The 27450-nt window shown below is 42.2% G+C and overlaps 1 protein-coding gene across 1 annotated transcript; it reads left to right on the top strand.

The window, feature by feature from the left end:
* Window positions 1–27450, top strand: LOC126235440 (mucin-5AC-like). The gene is made up of 3 exons (XM_049944166.1): window positions 1–1078; window positions 13696–13827; window positions 27289–27450. The coding sequence occupies exons 1-3, from the start codon at window positions 115–117 to the stop codon at window positions 27336–27338; spliced, it is 1146 nt and encodes a 381-aa protein (XP_049800123.1). The 5' UTR covers window positions 1–114; the 3' UTR covers window positions 27339–27450.

The following is a 27450-nucleotide window of genomic DNA, read 5'->3' as shown; positions in this document are numbered from 1 at the left end:
GCATTCCAATCACTGAAGCATAAAAAGGAGAAAGATGCAACAGCAACAACATCGACACTAACGGTAACCCAGTCGAATGATACCTTAACGATACTCAATACACTAAGAAATACAATGCAACCTGACAACATACTGACAGCCAGCACGCCGACGCACGCTACGTTGTCTGGCACCACGGCCACCCCTACCATGCCGACAGATGCGATACCTAGTAGCACGACAGTGACAGCCACTGCGCCAACGCAGTCCACACTGGTGGTCTCCAGAGAGGGAGTCTCAGCGGAAACGCCTGCCACAGCAGTGGGTACCACAACGACGGGTACTACGACGACTGGTACCAAGATGACGGGCACTACAACAATGCGTGCCACGGTGACGGACAGCACGAGAACAGGCACTACGACTGCTGGTACCGTGACAAGGAGTATCACAACAACGGGTATCCTGGCGACAGATACCACGAAGACGGATATCACGAGTACGAATACCACAATTTCAGCTACCACCGGCACTGGTACCATGACAAAGGATACCACAACTGCAGATAACATGACGATGGGTACCACGACTGCAGGTACCTCGACGACGGGTACCAGGAGAATGGATACCTCCATGACAGGTACTATGACGACAAGTACAAGGGTGGCTGATGTCGTAACAGTGGATACCACAGCCACAGGTACCACGGTGACTGATACCACACCTATGGCCATCACACAGACGATCTTCATCGAAACAGGGACCACAGAAATAGGTACGACAGCATCGGTCCCTACACTTTCGGTTACCGCAGTGGCAGACACCACGGTGACGAACACCGCGGCTGCAGCTGCCATGATGACGGACACCATGATGAGAGTCACGACACCATCACTCATTACACCGACGGCCACCACGGTGACACCCATTACGCCCACAGCCATCACGCCGACGACCGTCGCTGTGACAATCATATCAGCGGCAAACGGAACACTCACAACTGGCACTGCCGGCGTCTCTAACACAACGGCAACAGAACAGCCCATCCCAGCCTTCATCACAGCGAGTTCGTATACACCAGTGGCAGGTGCGACTAATGGTAAGTTACACGTCACGTCTCTTGTTGTGTACCTTTTCGCTCTATTTCTTCATTGATAATTTAAATTTCTCATTACAGCAGAACGGGGAAACCCGTGCGAAATTTTCGCACTTTTGTAGTTGTAAATAACGACAGTATTTGGAGTAAATGTTGTCGTTGGGATGATGCTAGTTGTGGGAATGAAAACACCTTTAAAAATGAGCCGAACTACGTGAAATAATGATCATAAATTTATGATACATCATAGTATATACATTTCTATGTACATAATTTTGAACAAAATTCTTTACAGAGCATTACAGTAACTGGGTGTAAACGATATTTGACATAAGAATGTAATCTTCGTCTACTTTTTGTTTTTCATTTTGTTAAACGGATACAAAAATATTACTGCGACAGTATTTGGAGTAAATGTTGTCGTTGGGATGATGCTAGTAGTGGGAATGAAAACACCTTTAAAAATGAGCCGAACTACGTGAAATAATGATCATAAATTTATGATACATCATAGTATATACATGTTTATGTACATAATTTGAACAAAATTCTTTACAGAGCATTACAATAGCTGGGTGTAAACGATATTTGACATAAGAATGTAATCTTCGTCTACTTTTTGTTTTTCATTTTGTTAAACGGATACAAAAATATTACTTCATTTAGTTACCATTGGGAAGGCTATACACAATTGTCTGTGAGTAAGGACGGGATACGGTAAATAGAATCCTGCGGCTTGTTTATAGTGATCGCAAATGCAGTTTTAACAGCAACTGTCTTCTTGTAAGTAGGTGGTGGTAGGTTTATCTGTGCTATTACAACAGTTTTCCCGGTGTCAGTCAGCTGAGCATTAATTGTAAATAGGGGACCCATGCGCAAATATCGCACTCCTGTAGTTGTAAATCGTAATATCAGTATTTGCAATAAGTGTAGCGATTGATATGAGGGTAGTTGTGGGAATGAAAAGCAAACGCGTTAAAAATGAATTGGACGACGTGAAGTAAGTAGTAGCAATAGGTAAATCGCCATTCAAAGCGACAATGACAAATAAACCAAGTGAAATGAAATGATCGTATGGCATTGTTGGCCAGGAGGTCCCACTCGGGTTCGGCGGCCTAGGTGCAAGTCTTATTTTAGTCGGCACCACATTGGGCGACTTGAGACCGATGATGAGGATGAAATGATGATGAGGACAACACAACACCAAGTCCTCGAGCGGAGAAAAATCTCCAACCCAGCCGGGAATCGTAGCCAAGCCCAGTGCAGGGGAGGCAAGCACGTTACCACACAGCTAAGCACTCAAAGTATAAAAAGGAAATGGATTGGCGGAGCAGTCATTTGTACTCAGATGATTCACGTGAAAAGGATTCCGACGTGCTTATGACCGCACGACAGGAATTAACAAACTTTGAATGCAGATTCGTAGTTACAGCTAGACGCATGGGTATTTCCATTTCGAAAATCATTAGGTAATTCAATATTCCGAGATCGAGAGTGTCAAGAGTATACCGAGCGTACCAAATTTCTGGCATTACCTCTCACTACAGTCAACGCAGTGGCCGAGGGCCTTCACTTAACGACCGAAAGTAGCGACGTTTGCTTAGAGTTGTCAATGCTAACAAGCAAGCAACGCGGCGTTAAAATAAACGTGAAAAACAATGTGGGACGTATGGCGAATGTATAAGTTAGGACTGTGCGGCGAAGTTTGGCATTAATGGGCTATGGCAACAGACGACTCACCAGACCCTAGATGGCTGGAAAAGCGTGAACTGGTCAGATGAGTCCCGATTTCAGTTAGTAAGAGCTGATAGTAGGGTTCCAGTGTGTTGTAGACGCCACGAAGCAATGGACCCAACTTGTCAGCAAGACTCTGTGCAAGCTGGTGGTGGTTCCATAATGGTGAGGGCTGTGTTTACATTGAATGGACTGGTTCCTCTGGTCCAACTGAATCGATCAATGATTGCAAATGGTTATGTTCAGCTACTGGGAGACCAGTTGCAGCCTTTCATGGACTTCATGTTTCCAAACCAGAAATGAATTTTTATGGACGAAAATGCGGCATATCACCAGTCCACAATTGTTCGCGACTGGTTAGAAGAACTTTTAGTCACCCATCGAACATTTATGGGACATAATCAAGAGGTCAGTTCGTGCACATAATCCCGCACCTTCAATACTTTCGCAATTATGGGAGGCTGTAGAGGCTTGTGGAGTCCATGCCACGTCGAGTTGCTGCACTATGCCGCGCAATAGAACGTCCGACTCGGTTTTAAAAGGCGTCCCATAAATTTGTCACCTCAATGTGTGTTTGTCATTTCGGAAAGTACATTCGTTTAGAAAAGTTAACTTGTACGACGGGGTGAGGTAATAGACTACTGCAGCGGACACAGTTATTACTTATGACCCCGCCGGATACAAATTATCCAGTCAGCAAGTACCTTAAAACAAAGAAAATGGTACCTTTAATACGATAATATGAAAAGGAGAGGCGGAGATACACACTCGTTCGGCTCCACGTAGTGTACGGAACTGACGCGAGATGGCAAGAGCTGTCGGCCTCTCGTAATACTGACTGCCACCGACAGAGGGAAGCTGCGAACTGCGTTTGTCTATGATAGATAAAAGACTCTTTTTATGTTATAATTTTCCACAAATAATAAGTTTTAGCGTGCAATCGGCATGCAATGTCAGAAGTCGGTAAAAAAATTTTCTATCGCTGCCTCATTCATCTTTATGCGATTAGTACGTGTTGAGAAAAAGGGATGTTGACTTGAGAAATAATTTATAAAATAATATGTATGAATGATTGTTAGAAGTTTCATAGGCCTTTATTTAGTGTATAATAGGGAGGACATTGAAAAATGTTACTGCTAGAAAGTCTGAGAAGTCTGAATTTTTCCTTCGTTAATTCAGACCAAGAGGTCGCTCACTGTCGTTAAGGAAAATTATTCCTTCGGTAATCTCCCGCGCAATTTGCTTTGGATTGACTTTCGGAGTTTCCTGACAGGAAGATAGTAAACCTGTGATATTCTCAGGCTTTAATCTCATGAAATCTCTTGTCAAAATTCCTTTACGTTACCAAACAACTGTAATCATCGTTTTTTGGACTTGTTAGCGGAATGACTGTGCATTAGTTTCAGAGTCCACTTACTGCCTCGTCCCCAGTCAAGATTCCATTCAGAAATTCCTCCATTTCTTCATGGTAGCAACGGAGGAATATCAAGACCGAATCCATTCTTCTAGTTGAGTGAACATCAGTCAAGACAATCTTCGCTGGTTTACACAAAGCCACTTCAGAGATGTATGCATCCGTGTGGCATTATCTTGAGTCCCCAAAGCACGCTGACAAAACAACTATTTCAAGTCAGCTAAACACAGAAAACGAAATACCAACAGGTCGTTTTGGAACATTTTTTACATATCAGCCCTTCTCATCCCGATTCCCCTCCATGCGGGCAGTACACGGTATATGTTACTTTCACAGCCTGTAACACAAATAATGAATCAGCGGTTTACCAAATGTGGAAGGTATAGCTCTAGGCGTCCCTCAGTTACTGTTTCCATTTCACCCGTTTCGTTACACCTTCAGCCACAGGGATACTACGGATGTCTTACAGTAACAGTAATGTTTTTCCCAGTATCAAATGATATGTGTCCCAAGTTTTGTAGAAAGTGCCTTAGGCGTTACATAGAAATGCTGATAAGTCATTTCATCCATTTACATCTAAATACATACTCCGCAAGCCATCGCATGGTGCGTGGCGGAGTGTACTTTGTACCACAACTAATAATTTTTCTTTCCTCTTCCACTCGCAAATGGAGCGAGAGAAAAACGATTGCCTATATGCCTCCGTATGAACCCTAATTTCTCTTACCTTATCTTCGAGGTCATTACGCAAAATGTCAGTGACAGTTGAATCTTTCTGTAGCCAGCTTCAAGAGCCTGTTGGCTAAATATTGTCATCAGCGCCTTGTAAATAGAATGTCGTCTTCCCTCCACGGATTCCCATTTCAGTCCAGGAAGCGTGTCCACAACACTAGCTTGCTGATCGAATTTACCCGTAACAAATCCAGTAGCCCGCCTCTGAATATTTTGCTGTTTCTTCCTAATCGAACCTTTTGGGGATCCCAACCACTGGAGCAATGCTCAAGAACGAGTCGCCCTGCTGTTCGATAACCGGTCTCCTTGATAGTTGAGCTACACTTCCCTAAAAGTCTCCCAGTAAACCGAAGTCAACCATTCACCTTCTGTACTACCTTCTGTACATGCTAGTTCCATTTCATATCGCTTTGCAACGTTAAACCTAGATATTTAATCGACATGACTGTGTCAAGCAACACGGTACTAATGCTGTATCCCAACGTTACAGAATTGTTTTTCCTATTCATCTGCATTAACTTACACTTTTGTAAATTAGGGAAAGCTGCTGTTAATCACACCAACTAGAAAACATCCGTCTTGTATTCTCCTGCAGTCAACGATGAAACACTCCAGTACACCGTAGTATCTTCGGCAAACTCGGAGACTGCTGATCACACTATCCGTCAAATAATTTGTGTGTACAGAGATTAAGAGCGTTCCTGTCACACTTCGCTGGGGCATTACTGACGATACCTTTGTCTCTGATGAACACTAGCTGTCGAGGACAACGTACCGGCCGGCCTTTATGGCCGAGCGATTCTAGGCGCTTCAGTCTGGAACCGCGCTACCGCTACGGTCGCAGGTTAGAATTCTGCCTCGGGCATGGATGTGTGTGATGTCCTTAGGTTAGTTAGGTTTAAGTAGTTCTAAGTTCTGGGAGACTGATGACCTCAGATGTTAAGTCCCATAGTGCCCAGAGCCATTTTTGAACAACGTACCGGGTTCTATTTCGCACGAAGTCTTCGAGCCACTCACATATCAGGGAACGTCATCTATATGCTCGGACTTCTGTCAGCGGTCTGCAGTGGGGCACCATGATAAATGCTTTCCGGAAATTAAGGAATGTGGACTACCTTTCACCCCCGCCTACTACGGTGCCCTAGGCCAGAAACGCCATCGGAGCTGTCATCAATGAGACTAGAGACCAGGAAAACTATGGATTCGATACTAACATCAGTCGCTATCGAACAGCTGTATATGTCACGTCTTCTCACCGCCACGTCTAGGAATAGTACGGGAATATCTTTCACACAGTAATGTTATACAAATAAAGAGATTCCTACATAACGCTTCTATGTTACCCCAGATCGCCCCACCCCCACCTCCAGCATTAAGGAGGCATTTGGTTCTTATCCCCACGGTGCTTCTTTCAAAATGTTTACCAAGTTTGATTGAAACCAGTCTACTGGTTTAGGAGGAGGTGTGATACACACATACATACAATATTTTTTTATAATTACGAGGGTAATCCCAAAAGTAAGGTCTCCTGTTTTTTTGTAAGTACAGGACTCTGCTTGTGTGGCAGTTGGTCACACTGTTATGAAGAGTGCTTCACGCGCTGTGTGTAAACATGCGCACGCCGCGCTGAGGCGCTCAGTCCTGGCTGGCTTGGCAGCCGTTGAGAATGGAGCTCCCGTTGGATGTTACCGCCAAGTGTGAGTTGCTTGCAGTTATTCGGTTTTTGAATGCAAAGGGCTCTGCGCTGATTGAAATCCATCGCCAATTGACGGAAGTGTACGGTGAGTGAGCTGGTCGGACCGAAATTCACGACGAACAAAGGAGCGGGAGACCGTCAATTTCTGAGGAGACAGTGTTGAAGGTTGAGCAAAGCATGCGTGAAGATTGGCGGATCACCCCGGATCATCTCTGCACGTTGGTTCCTGAGATTTCCCGAAGTACCGCTCACAGAATTTTAACGGAAACATTGAACTACCGTAAGGTTGCCCAAGATGGGTTCCACGCATGCTGACTGAGGGCCACATGCGGCAACGAGTTGATGCTTCCCACGCATTTCTTCACCACCTTGCAGCCGAACAGGACAACTTTCTGGATTCAGTTGTCACAGGTGACGAAACCTGGGCATACCACTTTACACCTGAGACCAAGCAACGATCACGCCAGTGGCTGCATCCTTCTTCGCCAAAGCCGCGGAAATTCAAACAAACACAGTCTGCCGATAAAGTTATGACAACCGTTTTTTGGGATCGGAAAGGGGTATTTTTGGTCGACTTTACGCCCACTGGGACCACAGTTAACGCTGACAGTTACTGTGAGACTCTGAAAAAAATCAAACGGGCAATTCAGGACAGGAGAAGAGGAATGTTGAGCAAGAGCGTACACATTCTCCATGACAACGCTCGCCCACACATCGCTCGGCAAACCGTTGCTCTCCTGCAACAGTACCAGAGGAACATAATCACCCACCCACCCTGTAGTTCTGATTTGGCGCCCAGTGGCTGTCACCTGTTCCCTAGGTTAAAAGAACATTTGGCCGGGAAGCGATTCAGCTCCGACGACGAGGTGAAAGAAGCATGGCGGCGAGTTGGTATGATACGGGAATACAAAAACTGCCACGGCGTCTACAAAAATGCATCGACAGAAATAGTGATTATGTCGAAAAATAGCTAAACGACGGTTATCCACAAAGTACATTACGTTTTCGTTTGTGTCCGTTAGGGCATCTTGGTGTCATGGCATTCCGCCGCTCAGTCGTCATCCTGCCGTGTTAGTGGGAGATTCGTGCTGTACTCCGTTGAGATACTGTGACAGTTTGAAATGTCAGCGTTAATTGAAAATGCCGCGAAGTGTGAAGTGCGTGCTGTAATAAGGCTTCTGAATGCAAAAAACTGTACACTGATAGAAATCTATCGGCAGCTTTGTGAAGTGTATGGGGACAACATAATCACTGAAGGTGGAGTGCGTCAGTGGGTCATAAAATTTAAAAATGGTCGAACTAACGTTCACGACAAAGAACGAAGTGGAAGACCCCGCATAGTGACTGCCGAACTTGTCGAAAAAGTCGATGCCGCGGTCCGTGAAAACCGTAATTTCACAATAACGGAACTCTCTATGAGTTTTCCACAAATTTCACGAAGTTTGTTGCACGAAATCATTACCGAAAAGCTTGGTTACCACAAGTTTTGTGCAAGATGGATACCAAAAATCTTGACAGAGATTCACAGAAATCAGCGAATGGCTGCAGCGTTCAAGTTTTTGGACGCTTACGAGAAAGATGGCGACTCATTACTCGATCGCATCGTTACTGGTGACGAAACATGGGTTAAGCATGTGAACTGCGAGACAAAATTGCAGTCAATGCAGTGGGGGCCCACAAATTACCCCCAAAAACCCAAGAAATGCATGCAGACAATGTCGGCAAGGAAGGTGATGGCGACTGTCTTTTGGGACAGAAAAGGTGTGATTTTTGTTGGCTGGCTCTGAGCACTATGGGACTCAACTTCTGAGGTCATAAGTCCCCTAGAACTTAGAACTAACTAACCTAAGGACATCACACACATCCATGCCCGAGGCAGGATTCGAACCCGCGACCGTAGCGGTCTTGCGGTTCCAGACTGCAGCGCCTTTAACCGCACGGCCACTTCGGCCGGCTTGTGATTTTTGTGGATTTCCTGGAAAGAGGCACTACAATAAACTCTCAAAGGTATTGCCAAACTCTGCACAACTTCAGAAGAGCAATACAAAACAAGCGCAGGGGAAAGTTGGGCTCAAAGATCTTGCTGATCCACGACAACGCCCGGGCCCAAACGGCAAATGCCACTCGTGAAGTTCTCGAATCTTTTAAGTGGGAGTTGTTTCCTCATCCGCCGTACAGTCCCGACCTGGCACCGAGTGACTTCCACTTATCCCCAGCAATGAAGAAGTGGTTGGCTATGCAGCGTTTTGATGACAACGCACAGCTTCAAGAAGAGGTAACCACGTGGTTGAAGGCGCAGGCGGCCGAATTTTACGACGAAGGAATTTCCAAGCTCGTCCATCGCTACGATAAGTGCCTTAATTTAAATGGCAACTATGTAGAAAAGTAGTATTTAAGTGTGGCTTTCATCTGTATATAATAAAAAAAAATTCCAATACTTTATTTATTTTTAATTCCAAAACGTAATGTACTTTATGGATAGCCCTCGTATAAACAAATAGAGACCTTACTTTTGGGATTACCCTCGTATAAGGGGCGATCGAATAGTTTCCGTTCTGCGGCCGTACAACTCAGAATCGGTATGCCAAACAGGCAAAATCGCCGTGAGCATTGAGAGAATCACACCACCGATGCACCATGTCGAAGATATCCGTTTGGTGAAACGCCGTGTTCTGCTGCCGTGAAGAAGTCCGTAACCGCCTGCTGCTCATCCTCGTCCCACAGGAATCGTCGACCCTTCAAGGCCTTTTCTAAGGGACCGAAGGCGTGATAATCGCATGGGGAGAGATCAGGACTATAGGGCGGGTGCCCGAGCGTCTCGTACTTGATTTTGCGTAACATCTGCGTTACGGCATTTTCGATACAGGGACGTGCGTTATCATGTAGGAACAGCATCCCTTGGCGCAAGCTGGCCGCTGTGCACGAGCGCTTGTAGGCGCTTCAGTCCGGAACCGCGCTGCTGCTACGGTCGCAGGTTCGAATCCTGCCTCGGGCATGAATGTGTGTGATGTCCTTAGGTTGGTTAGGTTTAAGTAGTTCTAAGTTCTGGGAGACTGATGACCTCAGGTTTAAGTAATTCTAAGTTCTAGGGGACTGATGACCTCAGATGTTATGTCCCATAGTGGTCAGAGCCATTTGAATCATTTTAAACTTGGTGCAACATTCCATAACGGTGTTTTTCGACAGACATGGTGTCAAACGCGCATATACATCTACCAGTGTTTGTCCTTTGGCAGGCAAGAAAAGAATAACAAGCACGTTGGGTCCAATTGGCTAAATTCAATGTTACTTAACTCGTAAACGGCGCAACGTATCTAATTTTTTTCTTAACAGTTATTTCTCGGCATAACCTACCTCGCAACACCCTTAAAAGCTTTTCAGACTGTTTCTGACTCCTGTATACCCGCAACGGAGCCACTCTACGTTGCTTATATTCTGCAGATGGTTGGTTGGTATATTTGGTGGGAGGAGATGAAACAGCGAATCCACCGGTCCGATCGAATTACGGAAGGAAGTCGGCTGTGCCCTTTCAAAGGAACCATCCGGGCATTTGCCTGAAACGATTTGGTGAAATCACGGAAAACGTGAATCAGGATGGCTGGATGCGGGTTTTGAACCGTCGTCTTCCCGAATGTCAGTCCACCCTGCTAACCACTACGCCACCTGACTCGTTACGCTGCAGAAACGCCCTCAAACGGAAACTCTTTGATCGATCCTTATCTATTGATATTGAGAAACGTTCGTGGGCGCGCCCACAACTCACAGAAATTTCATCATAATCGGCTGAACTGTACAGGACGCTTAGAAGACGAACAAATAAACAAATATTCATTTTTAGAGTACCGCACCTCACTCGGTAAAAACGGAATCATTGTCACTTTGTTGTCCGTCCGTCAGTCCTACATCTACATCTACATACATACTCCGCAATCCACCATACGGTGCGTGGCGGAGGGTACCTCGTACCACAACTAGCATCTTCTCTCCCTGTTCCACTCCCAAACAGAACGAGGGAAAAATGACTGCCTATATGCCTCAGTCCGGCTGTGCGTGAAGTCGGGTGGAGGTATCAAGTTGAAATTTATGTCAAATAGTTAGGTCTACGGTCTATTATAAGTCAATGCAATCAAAACATATCAGCCATTTCTGTCACGTATTTTGATACTCGCAAGCTCACTCACCAAAACGTGCAGATGAACTATCAATATACATAACGAAGTTTTTGCGAAATTTTCAGAGCTCCATTCCTACTCGGACTTGTCTAGTTTTTTTATATATTAGATGTCTCGTTTACAATATATGTACGAGTATAAAACCAGCCGGAAAGTCCTCACCGCCTTCAATTGTACTTGGCCACATTCTGTACCCTTTTAAACTTTTCTTCATTATTCTTATATAAATGAAACTATTCCTCAGAGCACAGTATATTTTCGACTTTTGTGTGTGGGTTTACCTTCTATCGTACAAATTTTACTCTGTTGTTCTCTATCTACACAGCAGTGGTACGGATAGCTCCGCTGCTGTAAAGGGTAGAGGATAAGGAAGAGAAGATTGAGTGAGTGCTGGATGGGGATTGTGGCCCTGAAATGGTTCGAGTACTTCTGTGTCCTTCACATCGTTCGTTCCCTCTTCATGAGGGCAGGGCGAGCTGGTTTGAAACTTATTCTTTTCCGCGAAATCCCGGCAAGATGGAAATGGGGCAAAGGAGTTTTTAGCTAGGAATTTACAGAAGGAGATTTCTAGTTCCGGCATTTTTCTCGTAATCAAGAGTAACCTCCTAAAAACCTTGCCAGCGGAGGATTGAAAATATTTTCAAATTATTTCAGGGAAAAAATTTTCCATTGTCCCAGACAAATATTAATAACCTATGTGTATGTCAATTGCCTCTATCTGAAACCAAGTCCTACGTTTGGCAAGAGAAGTAAATTTAGATTCAAAGCGTTTTAGTCTACGAGAGTGAGGGAACTTAGTTGTTACGAAGTGTGCAGTCTGTGAAAAAGGAGGGACCTCTCGGGATGTGCGCACCTGGAATCGCGAGTTGCTGGCTGTGTGAGAAACGGCACGATACGTACACTGACGTGACAAAAGTCAAGGGATACTTCCTAGTGTCGGGTCGGACCTCCTTTTGCCCAGTGTAGTGCAGCAGCTCGAGACGGCATGTACTCAACAAACCGTTGGAAGTCGCCTGTAGAAATACTGATCAATGCTGCATCTATAGACGTCCATAAAGCGAAAGTGTTGTCGGTGCAAGATTTTGTGCACGAACTGACCTCTCGATTACACCGCATAAATGTTCGATTTGGCCACCCGGGCGATCCAGGTGGCAAAATCCGACTGAAAATGGTCTTCAAGTAGCTGAACGTAACCATTTCCAGCCAATGATCCAGTCCATCCCATGGAAAAACAGCCTACACAATTATGGAGCCCCTCTCCTCCTTCCCAGCATGTACAGTGCCTTGTTGACAACTTAGGTCCATGGCTTCATGGGGTCTGCGCCACACTCGAACCCTACCATTAGGTGTTACCAACTGAAATCACGACTCATCTGACCAGGCCATGTCTAGGGTCCAACCGATATGGTTACGTGGCCAGGAGAGGCACTGCAGGCTATGTCGTGCTTTTATCAAAGGCACTCGCGTCGATCGTCTGCTGCCATAGCCCATTAACGCAAAAATTCGCCCCACTGTCCTAATGGGTACGTTATGGGGCTCTGTGGACTAAAGTGAGATTGTGTCGAATCAGGGTCTTTTGTCGCTAGTCTGTAGTGAATTTCCTCTTAGATACATGAGGTTTCCAGGCTAAGTTTATGTGATTTTTAAGTATTAGGAGTTGACAGCAATAGGTGGAGTAACGATGGTAGTATACTGATAAAAAATATGAAATGGATTTGATTGAACGCCTTTCTTATGGACAGGAATCAAATAAGTCGGCTTTAATTTATCAGGAAAAATATGGCTGGTGTGGTTGTTATGCAGGATTCGATACTACTGTGCAAAGCTGAAACCAGCGTTACACCAGGTAGTCTTTCTGAACTTGAGTTGCCTAATATGTGCGCTTTAGTTCAGATTTAGTAGATTTCAGACTTTTGCTTGTGGAATATTCCCTTAAGTAGGGTTTAATGTGTGCTCAGGCACGGGGGAAAATCAACAAGATCATTAAGACAAGAATATAAGTAGTTGTTGCATCAGGGATTGTATAGAAAGGCAGCAGAGAGACACCAATGATCAGAATATTTTGAAATAAGGCTGAGTGGCTACCTGTATGGATACTGATTGAATGATACCTTATGAGGGAGTGATGTAGAAGAGGTCGGCTTCTAATTGTATCAGAGTGGCAACCAAAGACATTAATGATACAACGGCACTGTAAGCCATAGATTTTGGTTTGGACCTGTTACGTGCAGGAGTGGAACGAGGGTTTTCAACGAACTGTTGTGTATGTTGAAATAGTGAAGAGTAGCAGTAATCAAGCCATTGGTAATAATGCAGGTGTCGAAAGTTTTGTTTGAAGTGAGGGGGGAAATTTTATGGAGGTAAAATAGCGATTTCAGATGTCGGTGGATTCGTAGTGACATAGGAGAATAAGATGCTCAGTGACGACTGGAAATGATTTTCAGTTGGCAAATATAACTCAACATTAAGCCAAATGGAGATTTTCAGGCAGTATCATTCGATTAGTTTTCCTTAATTAAATATCTTGGACAGTGTGTTAATCTGGGTTTCACTGTTGAGATTACAAGGAATCCCAGGAAGGCAAACACACCCATATCGAAAAGACCAATATAATAGCTAAATAAATGGTAATGTTACAAAACACAAAATGTATGTAATTTTTGCAACAAATAAAAATGGCGTAAAGGTACTAGGGAAATAAATGACGGTTACAGGCTAAATGATACCGTAGGCTGAAAGCTTTTAAGCACTGAAGTTGGATATCCATGGGACACACAAACTCTTGCAGCTTTAGCTATAGAATACATACTAAGTGTGCCCTGCTATCTGCCGGCCATCTCCTGACTCTGCTGACTCTTTGGCTCTCCAACAGATGGTGCTGGCGCGGCCACGTGCACCTGCAGCGCGCCGCCAGTGTCCGACCCAGTGTGTGACAGCGAGGGCAACACACACCACAACGCTGAAGCCCTGAGCTGCGCCATCCAATGCCTCCTCGTGGGGTCAGGTGTGTTATCGCTCACGCGCGTACACCATTCACTAAGAGAGCTGAAACATCAAATCTTATATACAACTGTAATGAGAGAGTCACGTTTTCTTTACTGCCTTGGCATGAACTCAGTCATTAACATCGAGAACTCATTTTTTGTTGCGATACTCGGGCCGAAGACTGGTTTGATGCAGCATTCCACGCTAGTCTATACACTGTGAGCCTCTTCATTGCCGGTCGTCGTGGCCGAGCGGTTCTAGGCAGCTACGGTCGCAGGTTCGAATCCTGCCTCGGGCATAGATGTGTGTGATGTCCTTATGTTAGTTAGGTTTAAGTAGTTCTAAGTTCTAGGGGACTGATGACCTCCGATGTTAAGTCCCATCGTGCTCAGAGCCATTTGAACCATTTTGAACCTCTTAATCCCTCAATAACCACTGCAACGTATTCCACTGGAACTTGCTCTACAGTTTTTACCCTCACGCAATCCTCCATTTTCAAATTGAATATCGGTATGCATGGGACGGCATGCTGACACCTCGTGTTCTAATGTTGATAAAAAGGTAGCGTCAAGTATTCTGGATAGCCCTTGGGCTAGGAATCCATTGGTGTACCCAACAGACGGATCGTCTTAGTGTCACTACCTTCCAGTACAGGGTCAAAGCACGATTATTACGCTAGAGCAAATCGGTTGGTTATTTTTGATGTGGTGTTCGGCGAGCCTGATGGGACTTACGGAGGCATCATTAGTTCATGGGCTTTTCCCCGGAAAACCCCCCAAAAGGGTTTTTGCTATATTTTCGCAGTCACCAACTGACCAAAACACTGCCGAGGATTCCAAGATGGCTATGCACAAAAAATGGCTGACATTTTTACCATATACTCCTAAGACCCCGATCTCGAACAGAACAACCTTGTAAATTTTCTTGATATCTTCATCCGTTTCCCAGACACAGAGGTTGAAAGTTACTCTATTTGTATACGTAAAATACTCACGTAAAATCCGATGTGCGGCGAAAACGTAACTTATAAAGTGAACTACCACGGAGAAATTTGCTCCAAAGTATCTCCGTTATCATCTTGGAACCCTATATTGTAGTACTGAAGCACATGCAAATTATTTTGATAGTAAAATCCGGTGTGAGGTGTAAAATTGGTTTTGCGTTATTTCAATTCCACATAATTAAACTACCAAAATTTTTCTGACTAATACATGTCTCTTACATGAGTTAAATGCACTGCTGCAGCAGGGGAAATAAGGAAACCAGCGGAAAAATGCTCCCATCGGAGAATAAAAACGCCAGTAGCTCTATACTTAAAAGATTGACTGAAAAGTAGAGCACTACCTGCCTCATTCTACCTCCCTCAGCACCTTCAAAAGTGTTCCCAAAAATTTAGGCACGGTTTATCACTCTAATAATCGGCAGTACTGAAACGAAAACCAGTTTATTATCAAGCTGTGATATCAGATTATAATAAGCTAAGAAAATCTATTTTTTAATTTTTTTTTAATTTTACACAACAGTTTCCTCAAAATCGTATGAGAGAGAGTGCACCGTGGGAAACATGTACGAATTCCATAACAGTGATCTTTAATTTGCACACTAAAACTGAAAGTTTTACTGATAAACTAACTACCAAGACAGATGCGGCTTTACTTCGTCTACATAAAACCATTATTTTTGAGGCACATCAGAGGGCTTTAAGTTTCCCTCCCCATGTATCGTATGATACAGTTGCGTGGAGCAACCAGCACCCTGTGTTGCGGCGGGGGGTGCGACAGAGAACCGTATCGCTGTTGTAGCGCTGTCGTCACAGTCTGAATCAATTAAGTCGCTTCAGTTATGTTTCTACGTGCTCCAGCAAAGCAGGTTTCTTCTGCGTTGTATCATGAGTCATACTGCTTATTGCGTCGCATATCGTATCGCCCCTCAATGGGAACCATGACTTAGTCTCTTCCAAGGGCGATGGTAGACAGGTAGTATTGAGTAAACGCGGCTTAACTGGTGACATGACAAAAATGTGACTGTCATCCATCAGTATACCTCATAACAACGAAACTGTTACATAACCTATTTGTAGCTTTACTGTTATGGCATGCAATTCCGCTCATTCCAAAATCTATCGCTCCTCGCTAATCCTTGAACGTTATGCTCCCAGTCCCGCCGTCAGCTTATGATTACCTCCAGTCACATGCTCCCTTTACAGGTAAATATGTCCCTTATTTCTCAAAATTCCTGGAACACCTGTGGAAGTCCGAGTCATTCTTCAAACTTGAGCAGCAATGTCCTATGATATCTTCACTCGTTACTGAACATGTGTGGCTGCCACACTCAACATCTTACACACCCTGAACCCAAATACACACATATTCCTCATCTAGTTCAAGAAACCTAATCCTGCAATATGTGCAAAATTGTATTCTTATTACCATCTACTGTCCCTAATAGTCCCATCCTCTTTGTGGATTACTCGTACTCTCATCGTTTTCTCGTACTCTCATCTCCAAACTCCTAAAACTCAATCCTCAGAGCATCCACACTAAAACTCCTATATCGATCCTGGCACAAGATTAACATCATGCACATAAAACCCTCACCCCCACATGGCCCACCTTCTTGTCCACCTACCGATCTGCATCTAATAGTAAGATGCATCTCCAATGAATCACAAACAGTGTGGTTCCTTTCTATGTGTCGTACAGATGTGCACTTATGTTCCAGAAGCCACATTATGGTGAGCAGCAGAGAGTACTTGTGTACTACCGTCACTTTCCCCCTTTCCAGGTCCCGTTGCGATTGATCCGAGAAGAGAACGACTGTCAGTAAGCCTCCAATTGACCCTGAATCCTAATTTTACCTTCATGATCTTTTCGTGAGATATGCGTAGGAGGAGACAATGTACTGATCGCATCTCAAGAAAATGACAACAAAATCCTCAACAGCGACCGCTGAGTCGGCCGAAGGCCCCTCCCGCCGGAGGTTCGAGTCCTCCCTCGGGCATGGGTGTGTGTGTTCTTAGCATTAAGTTAGTTTAAGTAGTGTGTAAGCCTAGGGATCGATGACCTTAACAGTTTGGTCTCTTAGGAATTTACACACATTTGAAAATTTGAGTCAGCCGAATGAAGACTGATAAGTGAGCCAAGTGAAGGCCGGTAAGACAGCACTGATAGCGGTTGTTCAAGAATTTGAATATATGGACAAGTGTAGAGCATCCCAGGAAACGGTTTTTCAACAATTGAAGGAGAAATCATCGTGATCCTTTCAGCACAATTCATGTTTACGAACTTCCAGCATGCTCCAGGTAAAAAATAGGGCCGCAAATTGTTTTATGATTGAAGTAAATGGTGTTGGTTCCGTCATAAGCTGCATTTAGAAGAACCTTTTTCATTTCTTGATGGTGATTAGTTTCGCACATCTATGTCCATTTTAAAACCATCCGTATCGTGTGACAATACAGGCCTATGTACAAAAACTGCCCCGGAAGAGACAATCAGATCGGCACTGTGGTCGGTTCAACAACAGTAAGCAGATCACATAAGAAATACATCCAATGCAATGTCTGTCCTACGCGATCCATTTGCAGTTGTTGAATCGACCATAGTACCGGGGCAATTTTTATACATAGGATTTCGCCTGTTTTGTCACACTACACGGATGGTTTGAAAATGGACTTAGGTGTCCGAAACTAGTCACCATCAGGAAATTAAAAAAGGTATTCCTTAATGCAAATTATGACTGAGCTACAACCATTTATTTCAATGCCTGTTGTTATTACTCGTAATTAACCGAAGGAAACGTCATGGGACTATTTTCCAATAACATTCGAACACATGCAACAATAATTCAGTTACGGTTTTGAGGCCCTGTGTCTTGGTTAATTAAAAGTGGTAATACTGTTTACAAACTAAGAGTAAGCAATGGTCATCCAGCGAACATATTTCGCAGGATAGCTAAGAGGAAACTAAGTTAAGTAAGTTGCAAAGGGCAGCTGACATGTAATGAACTAAGATGAGACACCTGAGGAATGAAATGGTTCACAGTAAGAAAAAGAACTGAAAGTCATTGACCTTCCAATGAATTCCGTGACAATGTGATCCCGCAGCGTCCTCTGAAGTGTAGCTTGCAGTGTTACAAAAAATATAGTGTTGAAGATATAATGAGATTGATTGCATTGTCTTATCGTAACAAGTCACTGTAATGATTATTTCACCTGATAAATATTTTTTAAATACCTGACATTCCTTGGACATAGAGCAGCAGATTAATTTATTTGAGATTGTTAGGAAGCAACATTATCATTTCCGCGCTTTTTCATGACCGCGATGCAGTCATACCCACATCGACACTAAGGGACCAAAAGATTTACTGACTTTAAAAGAAAAACAATACTTTTATTTTTTAATCGTATGGCTAGAGCCCCTCGTCGGGCAGACCATTCACCGTGTGCCGGTCTTTCAATTTGACGCCACTTCGGCGACCTGCAGTCGATGAGGATGATAGGACTTTGATGAGGACAGCACAACACTCAGTTCCTGGGCGGAGAAAATTCCCCGATTCAGCCGGGAATCGAACCCGGGCACAGAGGATTGACAATCCGTCACGCTGACCATTTTTTTGTTGTTGTTGTTGTTGATCGTTGTGTTTGGCCGTTGCGGACGTCACATGACATCCATTCAAGTTCGTTTGTTGATCCTTCCACTCAGTTTTTTATTACTGAGGCCAACCGGCCCTCTGGCCGAACACGCTGAGCTACCGTGCCGGCGCCCGTCAGCTACCGGGGGCGGACAAAACATTACTACACAATACTACACAATTAAAACGGATTGATTCGGAAATGATAGGAAAACGATTATGTTCCTCCTGCCTCAATGCTGCGTTCGGTCCATCAGCATGATCGTAAGTTCTGGAGATAAACTGATACAAAATGATTAATATTCAAGAAATGAGGAGATGGAGACAATTAAGGATAATTTGTCTGAATAAGCTCACTTCATATATAACACACGTTTTTTAATGCAACGTACCTTCTTATATTACTGTTAAAGTAGCTGGTGCGTATTAACAAAAGCTTTGTACACGACAGGAAATACTTGAGATTAATGTCCTCTTGATGGTCCCTGCTCGTAATTAATTACATAAACAGATATGTTCTCTGATTAAGAAGACAATTAGCACATTTACAGAATACTTTCCACAAATTATAAAACACAAATTGCTGAAGGCAGCAAGTCCGCGTCCGCCTCTCATGGAATAGAAACAGTAAAAGGTGAAGCGCTCAAGGCCTCGTTTATCTTGAAACAGCATAATTCTCTTTATATCATTAATCGATACGTGTACACAGAGATTTACAACCGCCGCACAGGAGCAGCAAAGATAAAGAATAATAGATTCTGTCGCTGCTATGCGACGGTTCATTTCTTTTACATTACAATTGTTTGATAGCTACAGGCCATCAAGCGTTTACTACTGAGCGTGTACTAATGTTTGTGAGGCGAAAATTACCAATATTACAAGTTCACATATTGCTTAGTCTGACTACCAAACGACTAGTCAAAGACGGAACGGAAATCTGTTAAGTACCTAGGAAGCCATTATGAAAAGTCGTTTCAGTATACAGTTTTGACTGCCAAAGATAGTGTTACTGATGTTCTTCAACATATCAATTGTCTCCCGATAATGTGCAGTTTTTATTTGATTCTCGCAGAGACGGGGCATGGATGTGTCCACGTTTCTTACGTCGGTCCAAACTTTGAATAACGCAGCTCAACTAATTAGAAGTAAGATTACTTAACTATCCTGAAGTACTGAAAGTAAAATATTGATTCTAAGGTTAGTCGATGGAGATACCACTGACGTCATTTTCCTTTGAAGTAGTTAACAAAGTAAAATGTTTCATGTGTCTTCAGCGTTTTTCAATACGATTCTATTGGTCGACAGATATGATGTCCTCCATCTTTACTGGATACTAATGACAGTCATTACTTTACAAAATCAGTTTAATGTATTCAGATCTTGTTCTGCCCCTATAATTCGTCTAGATTTCACTTCCATACAATGATATTGCTCCATTGATTGAATTTCTAAAACTTCTTTATATTTTCTATTTCGACACTCATTACCAGCAAAGCACTTTTGTTGAAAGCTTTTTCCGCTGTTGCTGAGGATGATAATATCTAACTGACCGATCAATACGTTTCACATATATCTACCCGCTCCTTCTTTGGTAGTTCAGTAGGACTTCTATTTTGAAACTCCAAGCGAAAGTCTTTTATTTTAAAACTGTTACACATGTTCAAATAAGTCTTGAAACACGTAAAAAATTCCTAACACATCTTATACTGGAAACAGCCTTGAAATTACAATGTCATGTTCATATAGCAAAGGAGTTACGATGTGCATATTTAATTTTACTTCCTAACCTTGTGTTTAGAATCTCAAAAAGTTATCTGATTAGGAATTACACACTTGTGCTGTGATACATCTAAAAACTGTCCATGTAAACTGTCCATAAGATAGAACTTTCGCCGATCGCACCAAAAGATAAAATATGTTGAGTGCCCCAAAGCGTAATCCACGACTGTAGACTCAAATCTGAACGTCATAAGAGTCAACCTATGGACTGCTGCGAGGAAACTGAAAAAAATCTAGAGCGAGGTAAGATGTGGAAGAGAGAGAGGAAACATAATCTGCTATCTATAGAAAATAGTGTGTTATGAATATGACAGTGGATAAAAGGGTGAGCTGCTAAGTGGAACTAAGTAATGCGCAAGTAACAACCACATCAAAAGTCTCTATGCTCCTGTAAATGAAAGAAAATTAACGACTAAACTGAAAAATTAGGAAATATTTGAAAGACCGCAAAAATATGACAGTCATGAGGCACGTGAATGTCATTACTGGGGAGGAAAGGAAGATTTTTTTGGTGAATGTAGAGTGCCTTGGAGACATATACCTTTCCTTCAGAAATTTGGAAATTTGTGCTAAGGTGTTTTAAATATAAGGAAATATTGCGTGATCATGAACTGGCATTCATTAACATACGTTCGTAGTCCATATTAGTGATTTATATCCAGAGTGTTGTTCTGGTGTTAGTTTTCCTCTATTTTTCCATTATTTCATTCCATTTTTCTTCTTCTTCTTCTTCTTCTTCTTCCTCTCCCTTCATGGAGTGTGCTTACAGCCTATTCTGTCTTCACCGCAGCCATCTCTTCCTCAGTCATTTCACATCTAAATTTTGTATTGGTTTATAATTTGTCACCTTGTTTAACTAATACATCTTCTATCATTCTGTTGATATACTGTTTCCATTCTATGCACCCTTATTCTGTTTTTGCATTTATGCGGCATACTTTAAGTTCGTCTCCTATAATCTTGTTCAGTATTAATTGATCCCTGAGATTACATTCTTCAACTTCCCTTAAAATCTTCTTTTTATTCGATTGCATTCTTTTATTGTCTATCTTAGTTAATGTAAATGATTTGCACCCACATATTAGAACTGTATTAGTCATTGCTTTGTATTCGTAAAATTCTAGCTTTGTATCCTCCCTTGTCTTATCACACAGTGTTCTGTGTTTTGTGCCACATATCGTTTGAAACTAATTAATGAGTGGCGTTTTCATATTCATAGCTAATAACGTAGCCTAACAGCTGAAAAAATAACACCTGTTTTATTGATGGGTTACTTTGTGCTGTTTTGGAGCATACTGAAAATTTCCTTTGGAGGCCATTTCTTCAGTTATTTTTACTTAAAATTTTTACGTTACAGTACTTACCAATTTGATTTAGGTGGAGGTCATGTCCTCTTTTTTTGAATAATTATTTAGTCATCGACAAAGAGCACAGTATTTATGTGTCGTGGTATTAATCTGACATCTTGTTTACTACGAAACAGTGTCACGTGTGTCTATATTGAATATGGAAGGTGAAAGGCTACAGCCTTGTCGCACTCCTCTGATCTCTATTGGTCCTGTCTTCTGTTCCCCAGCATTTATTGCAGTTTCTGTGTACTGATAAAACTCTTTGCTACTTGTATTAAATGTGTAGGATACCATCATTTTCTCATAATGTTCCAGCTCCTGTTTACACTTCGAATGCCTTTCCATATGAATACAATGTAAGTCTCTAGGTTGTATTCGCCTCGTTTTTCGATTGGCTGACGTGCAATAGCAACATTGTCACTACAAGATTCTCCCTTTGTAAAACGATTCTGTCCTTCCATTAGGAGGGCGCCAACTATCTTTCTCACTCTGCTACGGATAATTCTTGGGTAAAGTTTGTAAAAAGCACTTAGTAGGGTTGTTCCTGTATGGTTCTCACACATATTTCGTCCTCCTTCTTCGTAGCGCGGTGTCACCTCAGCTGTCTTCCACGATTCAGCTGTCACCCTCGTTCTCCAGCATCCATTTAAGAGGTGTAAGAGCCTTAGTGGCGACATTAATCATCCATTTTGAAGGAGTTCTATGTTAAGATCACCAGCCCTGCAACTTTCTTGTTGTTCATCTGTTTCAGTGCCTCTGGTGTGGTGTCATCTCCTTGAAACACAAGATGGCCCGTTTCTCTCTCTGAGGTTGCAATTTTTTCCTGTTTTTCATCTTTTTCAATCAATAGTTCTTAGTAATGTTTTATCCGAGCCTCTTTATGTGCGACATTTCAGGGACATTTGAGAATACTGTTTGAAGCCGATCACCTTATACTATTGTTTATAGTTGTTAAGGAGTGACTAATGAACTTGATTTAAGTGTTTATAAATAATACTTTTCCTTCATTGTACCAAGTCTGATAATTAGACCTAGTATGTTGAACTTACATGCCACGGCTCGAGCTCGCAAAGCTGTTCTGAAGAATCATTCCACAGTTTCCCTTTTTAATATAATTTTGTCGCAGCCTTTGCTTTTATGATCAGATTCTTGGAAGGCACAACAATCCATACATGTCACGAATATGGAAAGCAGTGATTAGCAGTAAGAACACACCTAGCTTAACGTTTGTGAGGTAACGGGCGAATTGTGGCACCCTGAAAATATCCCAAGTTCGGAGTTGGCGTGGCTGCACAGGCCGCTCGGCGGGCGCAGGCCGCTCCGCAGGCCCACCACGTGGTTCCCGACATTGGCCGAAGCAAAAAGGGTCCAGCCCGAGCGCGTGGCTGGGAATTCCATGCTGACTCTGTGTCTTTTTTCACAGTTCGTATAGAAATTAATAGTAGCCAGATGAATCGTGATACCTCAAAAATAAACATGTGTACTACTATTATTTGCCCTACGATTTTGATGGTGTAATCAGATTTTCAATATCTTTATTAGTTTAAAGTTTAATATCCGACAGTAGATTATACAAGCAGCACACAGCAACGAATTTCCAAAATCTAAACGATTCGTCCGATTTCGTCGATCGACATGTCTTTTGAAAGCTATTAGTGTAAACCTAAATTGGTATGAATTACAGGCATGTAACTTCAATAGTACATGCGTTATTGGAGGTCAAAGTGGCCGATTACTACTCCATGTTACACGAAAAAACGGTAGCAGCATGCTTATAAATATATTTATTCGTTTATGTCTTTGTTTATATCCGATATGTACTCTTCATGAAGAAATTTGGTCAAATATTTACTGTGTTTTAGAAAGCACAGAGACATTAGGCTACTGGCCTACCTTTTGTTCACTCCTCTGATATATGTTTATTTATTTTGTATACGTATTTAATAATGTATGTTAGAGCGTGTTTATGGTTGAGCCATAGGAATATTTATTTAATTTCAAGTTATTTAAATGTAAATCCAGTATTTCGAATGTGTTTCAAAATGTTTGTGAGTGTGCATTGGCTTGGAGACAATGCGCTCGTTACTAAGGGAGGCGACTACCGAGGTGAATGGAGGAAAGTTCTGAAGAGAGCAGCGCGGGGGGCAGTATGGCACAGGACACGGGGAGTGCTGGACGCGACGGCGCGACAGACGCACAGTCGCGGCAGAGACTTTGGAGAGTGTGGCGCGGTTTGCGCGTGGTTGCGGCAGATAGAAATACTTCGTAGTGCCGACTAGTGCACTTGTGAGATTTCCGTGGCTTCTACAGTGAAGACATAGTGTGCGTTTAGAAGTGAATATCTCGCAGGCTATGTTGTTGTTCATAACTAATTACGTGCAGTAGGAATCTATTGTTTCCCTGTTATTCAACTTAGATTTTATTTAATTGGTGGACCATCGACACCAATAAGTGTTTTGCAGAAATATACCACATTCTCAAAAGTACTTCTACTATCGTACTCATCATTTAAAGTCGTTAAGATAGTACCTGCAGATTTTATTTAATTGCAATCTTTCATTTATAAATTTCTACGTTACATTCGCAATTGCCGAGTGATAGCAACCTTCGACCATTCGATTCATGTGTATATTCATATTGTATACCGTAGACTCAGCAGTATTTGGCTTGTAATGCGGCAACTACGTATCCCAGCCCCTAGACAACGAAACCAGCCAGAATTTTCAATATTTGAACTCTGAGTCTGTGGGTGCGTAGTTGAGGGCCACCACCACTGATACCATTTCATTTTAATGTATTTGAAAAGCCCGCACGTTTCTTACTTCATTGCTGATACTAAAATTAAGCATTAAGACGGACAATTTTTCGAGATTCTGAAGGCCATCGTAAATTGGGACATCACCACACTGGGAGGATTTTTTGGATAGCGAACGTAACAACACATTCTGATGGAATTGTAGCACTACTAATTATTTTCCAGAGGTGTAAACGAAGTAAAGTGGTTCTGTGGAAGTGCTGTCCATTAGTTTTCCCGTCATGTTTGCAACAATAATGTAATTTTTGATCACAAATTTCTCGTTAGCCTTATTTTTTTTTTGTGAGACGCTGTCCATATACATCTACACTCACACATAAACTCCGCTAGCCGCAGTGCATGGCGGGGGAAAATTAAATGTTACAATTATCCAGAAATATTTGGAAGGGATTAAAAAATAATGGCATACCAGCCTCCATGGAAGGAATGATATCCACCATGAAGATAACGCCAGTTATTCTGCGACGTCAATCAACGAGAAATTTTAATTCATATGCTTTGTCGGTAGTATACCAAGCCGATGGCAAAGCTCATTGCAATGGACATAGATTCTCAAGCTAATCAAACGACAGTTCAGTTCACTAAAAGCTGATACGGCAAATGAGGCGGCAAGGCAAATTATGCAAGAAAGTATTAAATTACATGAAATTTTGCGGAAAAAATAAACATATTACGGGTGACAGAAAGTACTTTTTCTACGTTAATCTAAGTTGTTAAAAATCTAGTACATCGAAGTTTTGAGTTAATGAACATTTCCATGTTTTGATGAATCAGAAACAAGAGAATGTTGTGAAAGTACTGCAATCAATGCTTTTACCCAATGACGGTCTTCTCATACACACTGCCTGTATATAATTTTGACGTAGCCCACACTAATTGTTATGAACATTTGTCTGATCGTGAGAAGATACAAAGTTTGTCCTAAAAACCTACTCATTTTCGAAAGTTAAAATGTAAACGAAGGATATAACTGCGGCTGTTTAGTGTGGTGATGTTGTCTATACGCTTCCACCTACTTTCGTGATGGGCATCAGGTACGTAATCAGTTCATTCATTCGTAGCTACGTATGTCACTTACGAGTACATTAAAAAAAAAAAAAATAGAAAGAGCCACACAATAGGCGATTATGCATTTAGAAATTTTATTGTGTCATTCATACTATTTAAGCTAATTTTGTCACGTTTACGGTTACACTACTACATCTACCTCTACATGATTACTCTGCAGTTCACGCGTAAGTATTCGGCAGAGGGTCCAGTCAACGCTTTCAGACTATTTCTCTACCGCTCCACTCTCGAACAGCACGAAGGGAAAATTAACTCACAGATTTTTTGTTAAGTGCTCTGATTTTACTTTTTTTAACACGATTTTGGAATTTGGAGGAGGAAGTGATTCCGTGGTAACGAAAAACGCCATTCTTTTAATAAATGCTGCTCGTGTATCATGTCCGTGTCATTTTCTCCCTTTGTTTCGCCTCGAGTCCTATTTTTATGACAGGCTGTAAAGGACTTATGGTTTCAACGGTACATATAAAAATATTAAAAGATGTTTGTAGTAACATACCAGAAGTTCCGAAAGCTTTCCTGCAGTCACAGAATAATGTGCACTTCATACTGCGCCTACAGAGAATAATTGTCCTAGCTTAACACCAAATAGTTCCCAACTTTTAAACATTCATTTACAAAATGTAATTGTAATATTACAAAAATACAAATTTTTAATAGTGCTAAATGAAATATTAAATTACATAAAAGTTTAATACTCTTTCAGCTGTGGCAGGTGTTCTTACTTTCCATGCTTGCTAAGAAAAATTGCAGAGAAATTACGTCTTATACAAGACAACGTTTGATTACTTTCACTTTACCCAAACATGTTGCGGCACTTAATGTGCTATCTTTAGTGCGTTTTACTTATTATTCTTCCTCACATGATATTATCAGTTATTTACGTTAGTATTTTTATGTTTATAATAGATTCTACAGCTTATCAAGGTTTCTATTTTTACGATAAAATGTAGGAAATGCGTGTGCAAAAGTTATAAATAGCAACAACGGAAGAAGCAAGTGTTCTAACATGTCTGAAACAAGGGAAGCAAGTCTACAGCATCGGAAATCATGACAAGCTTTAGAATGCATGGCAGATATAAAAATATCAAAGGTGATAAATGATAGTGTCATATGAGAAAGAATAAAAAGTAAAACCCTCTGAAGATAACAGAAAATTCAGAAACACGTGTGGATAAAACAGATGAAATCAACCGGTGTGATGCATAAGATGGAATTTATCCCCAATTTTGCATAAAACTATTTCATTCTCTATATATACTGTCAAAAAGAAAAAATAGCGATTAATTTCCCGTACAATCACAAGTGTGAAAGTGAAATATACTACTGCATCAACCACAGTATAGATTTAAGTGTCAGGAAGTCGTTTCTGAAAGTATTTGTATGGAGTGTAGCCATGTATGGAAGTGAAACATGGACAATAAATAGTTTGCACAAGAAGAGAATAGAAGCTTTCGAAATGTGGTGCTACAGAAGAATGTTAAAGATTAGGTGGGTAGATCACGTAACTAATGAGGAGGTATTGAATAGGATTGGGGAGAAGGGATCGGTTGGTAGGACATGTCCTGAGGCATCAAGGGATCAAAAATTTACCATTGGAGGGCAGCGTGGAGGGTAAAAATCGTAGAGGGAGACCAAGAGATGAATACACTAAGCAGATTCAGAAGGATGTAGGTTGCAGTAGGTACTGGGAGATGAAGGAGCTTGCGCAGGATAGATTAGCATGGAGAGCTGCATCAAACCAGTCTCAGGACTGAAGACCACAACAACAACAACATCCACCACAGTAGTAGCTACCTGGAGTGCTCTAGAAATTGAAACCTGCCTGTGTGTGTTTCAGACGCGAAGCTGCTTCGCAGGGGGCCCTGCGACTCTCAGCCTACCGTGTGACAGCGGGACTCCCTGAGGACATCATGTGACGTGTCCTTGTTCAGTCTACTCGTCAGCACTGTAGAAGCTGGAGCCAATGAGACCGATGGAAGAGGACTCATCGAACTGAAAG

This window comes from Schistocerca nitens, chromosome 1 (assembly GCF_023898315.1).
Source record: "Schistocerca nitens isolate TAMUIC-IGC-003100 chromosome 1, iqSchNite1.1, whole genome shotgun sequence".
NCBI classification, from domain to species: Eukaryota; Metazoa; Arthropoda; class Insecta; order Orthoptera; family Acrididae; genus Schistocerca; species Schistocerca nitens.
Note: the sequence above shows the minus strand (reverse complement) of the source record. Positions and strands in the feature narration are given on the sequence as shown.

Coding starts and splice junctions, on each gene's coding strand:
- LOC126235440 (XM_049944166.1), top strand. CDS start 115: ATGCAACCTGACAACATACTGACAGCCAGCACGCCGACGCACGCTACG. Junction 1,079..13,695: donor AGTGGCAGGTGCGACTAATG/GTAAGTTACACG, acceptor GCTCTCCAACAG/ATGGTGCTGGCGCGGCCACG. Junction 13,828..27,288: donor ATGCCTCCTCGTGGGGTCAG/GTGTGTTATCGC, acceptor TGTGTGTTTCAG/ACGCGAAGCTGCTTCGCAGG.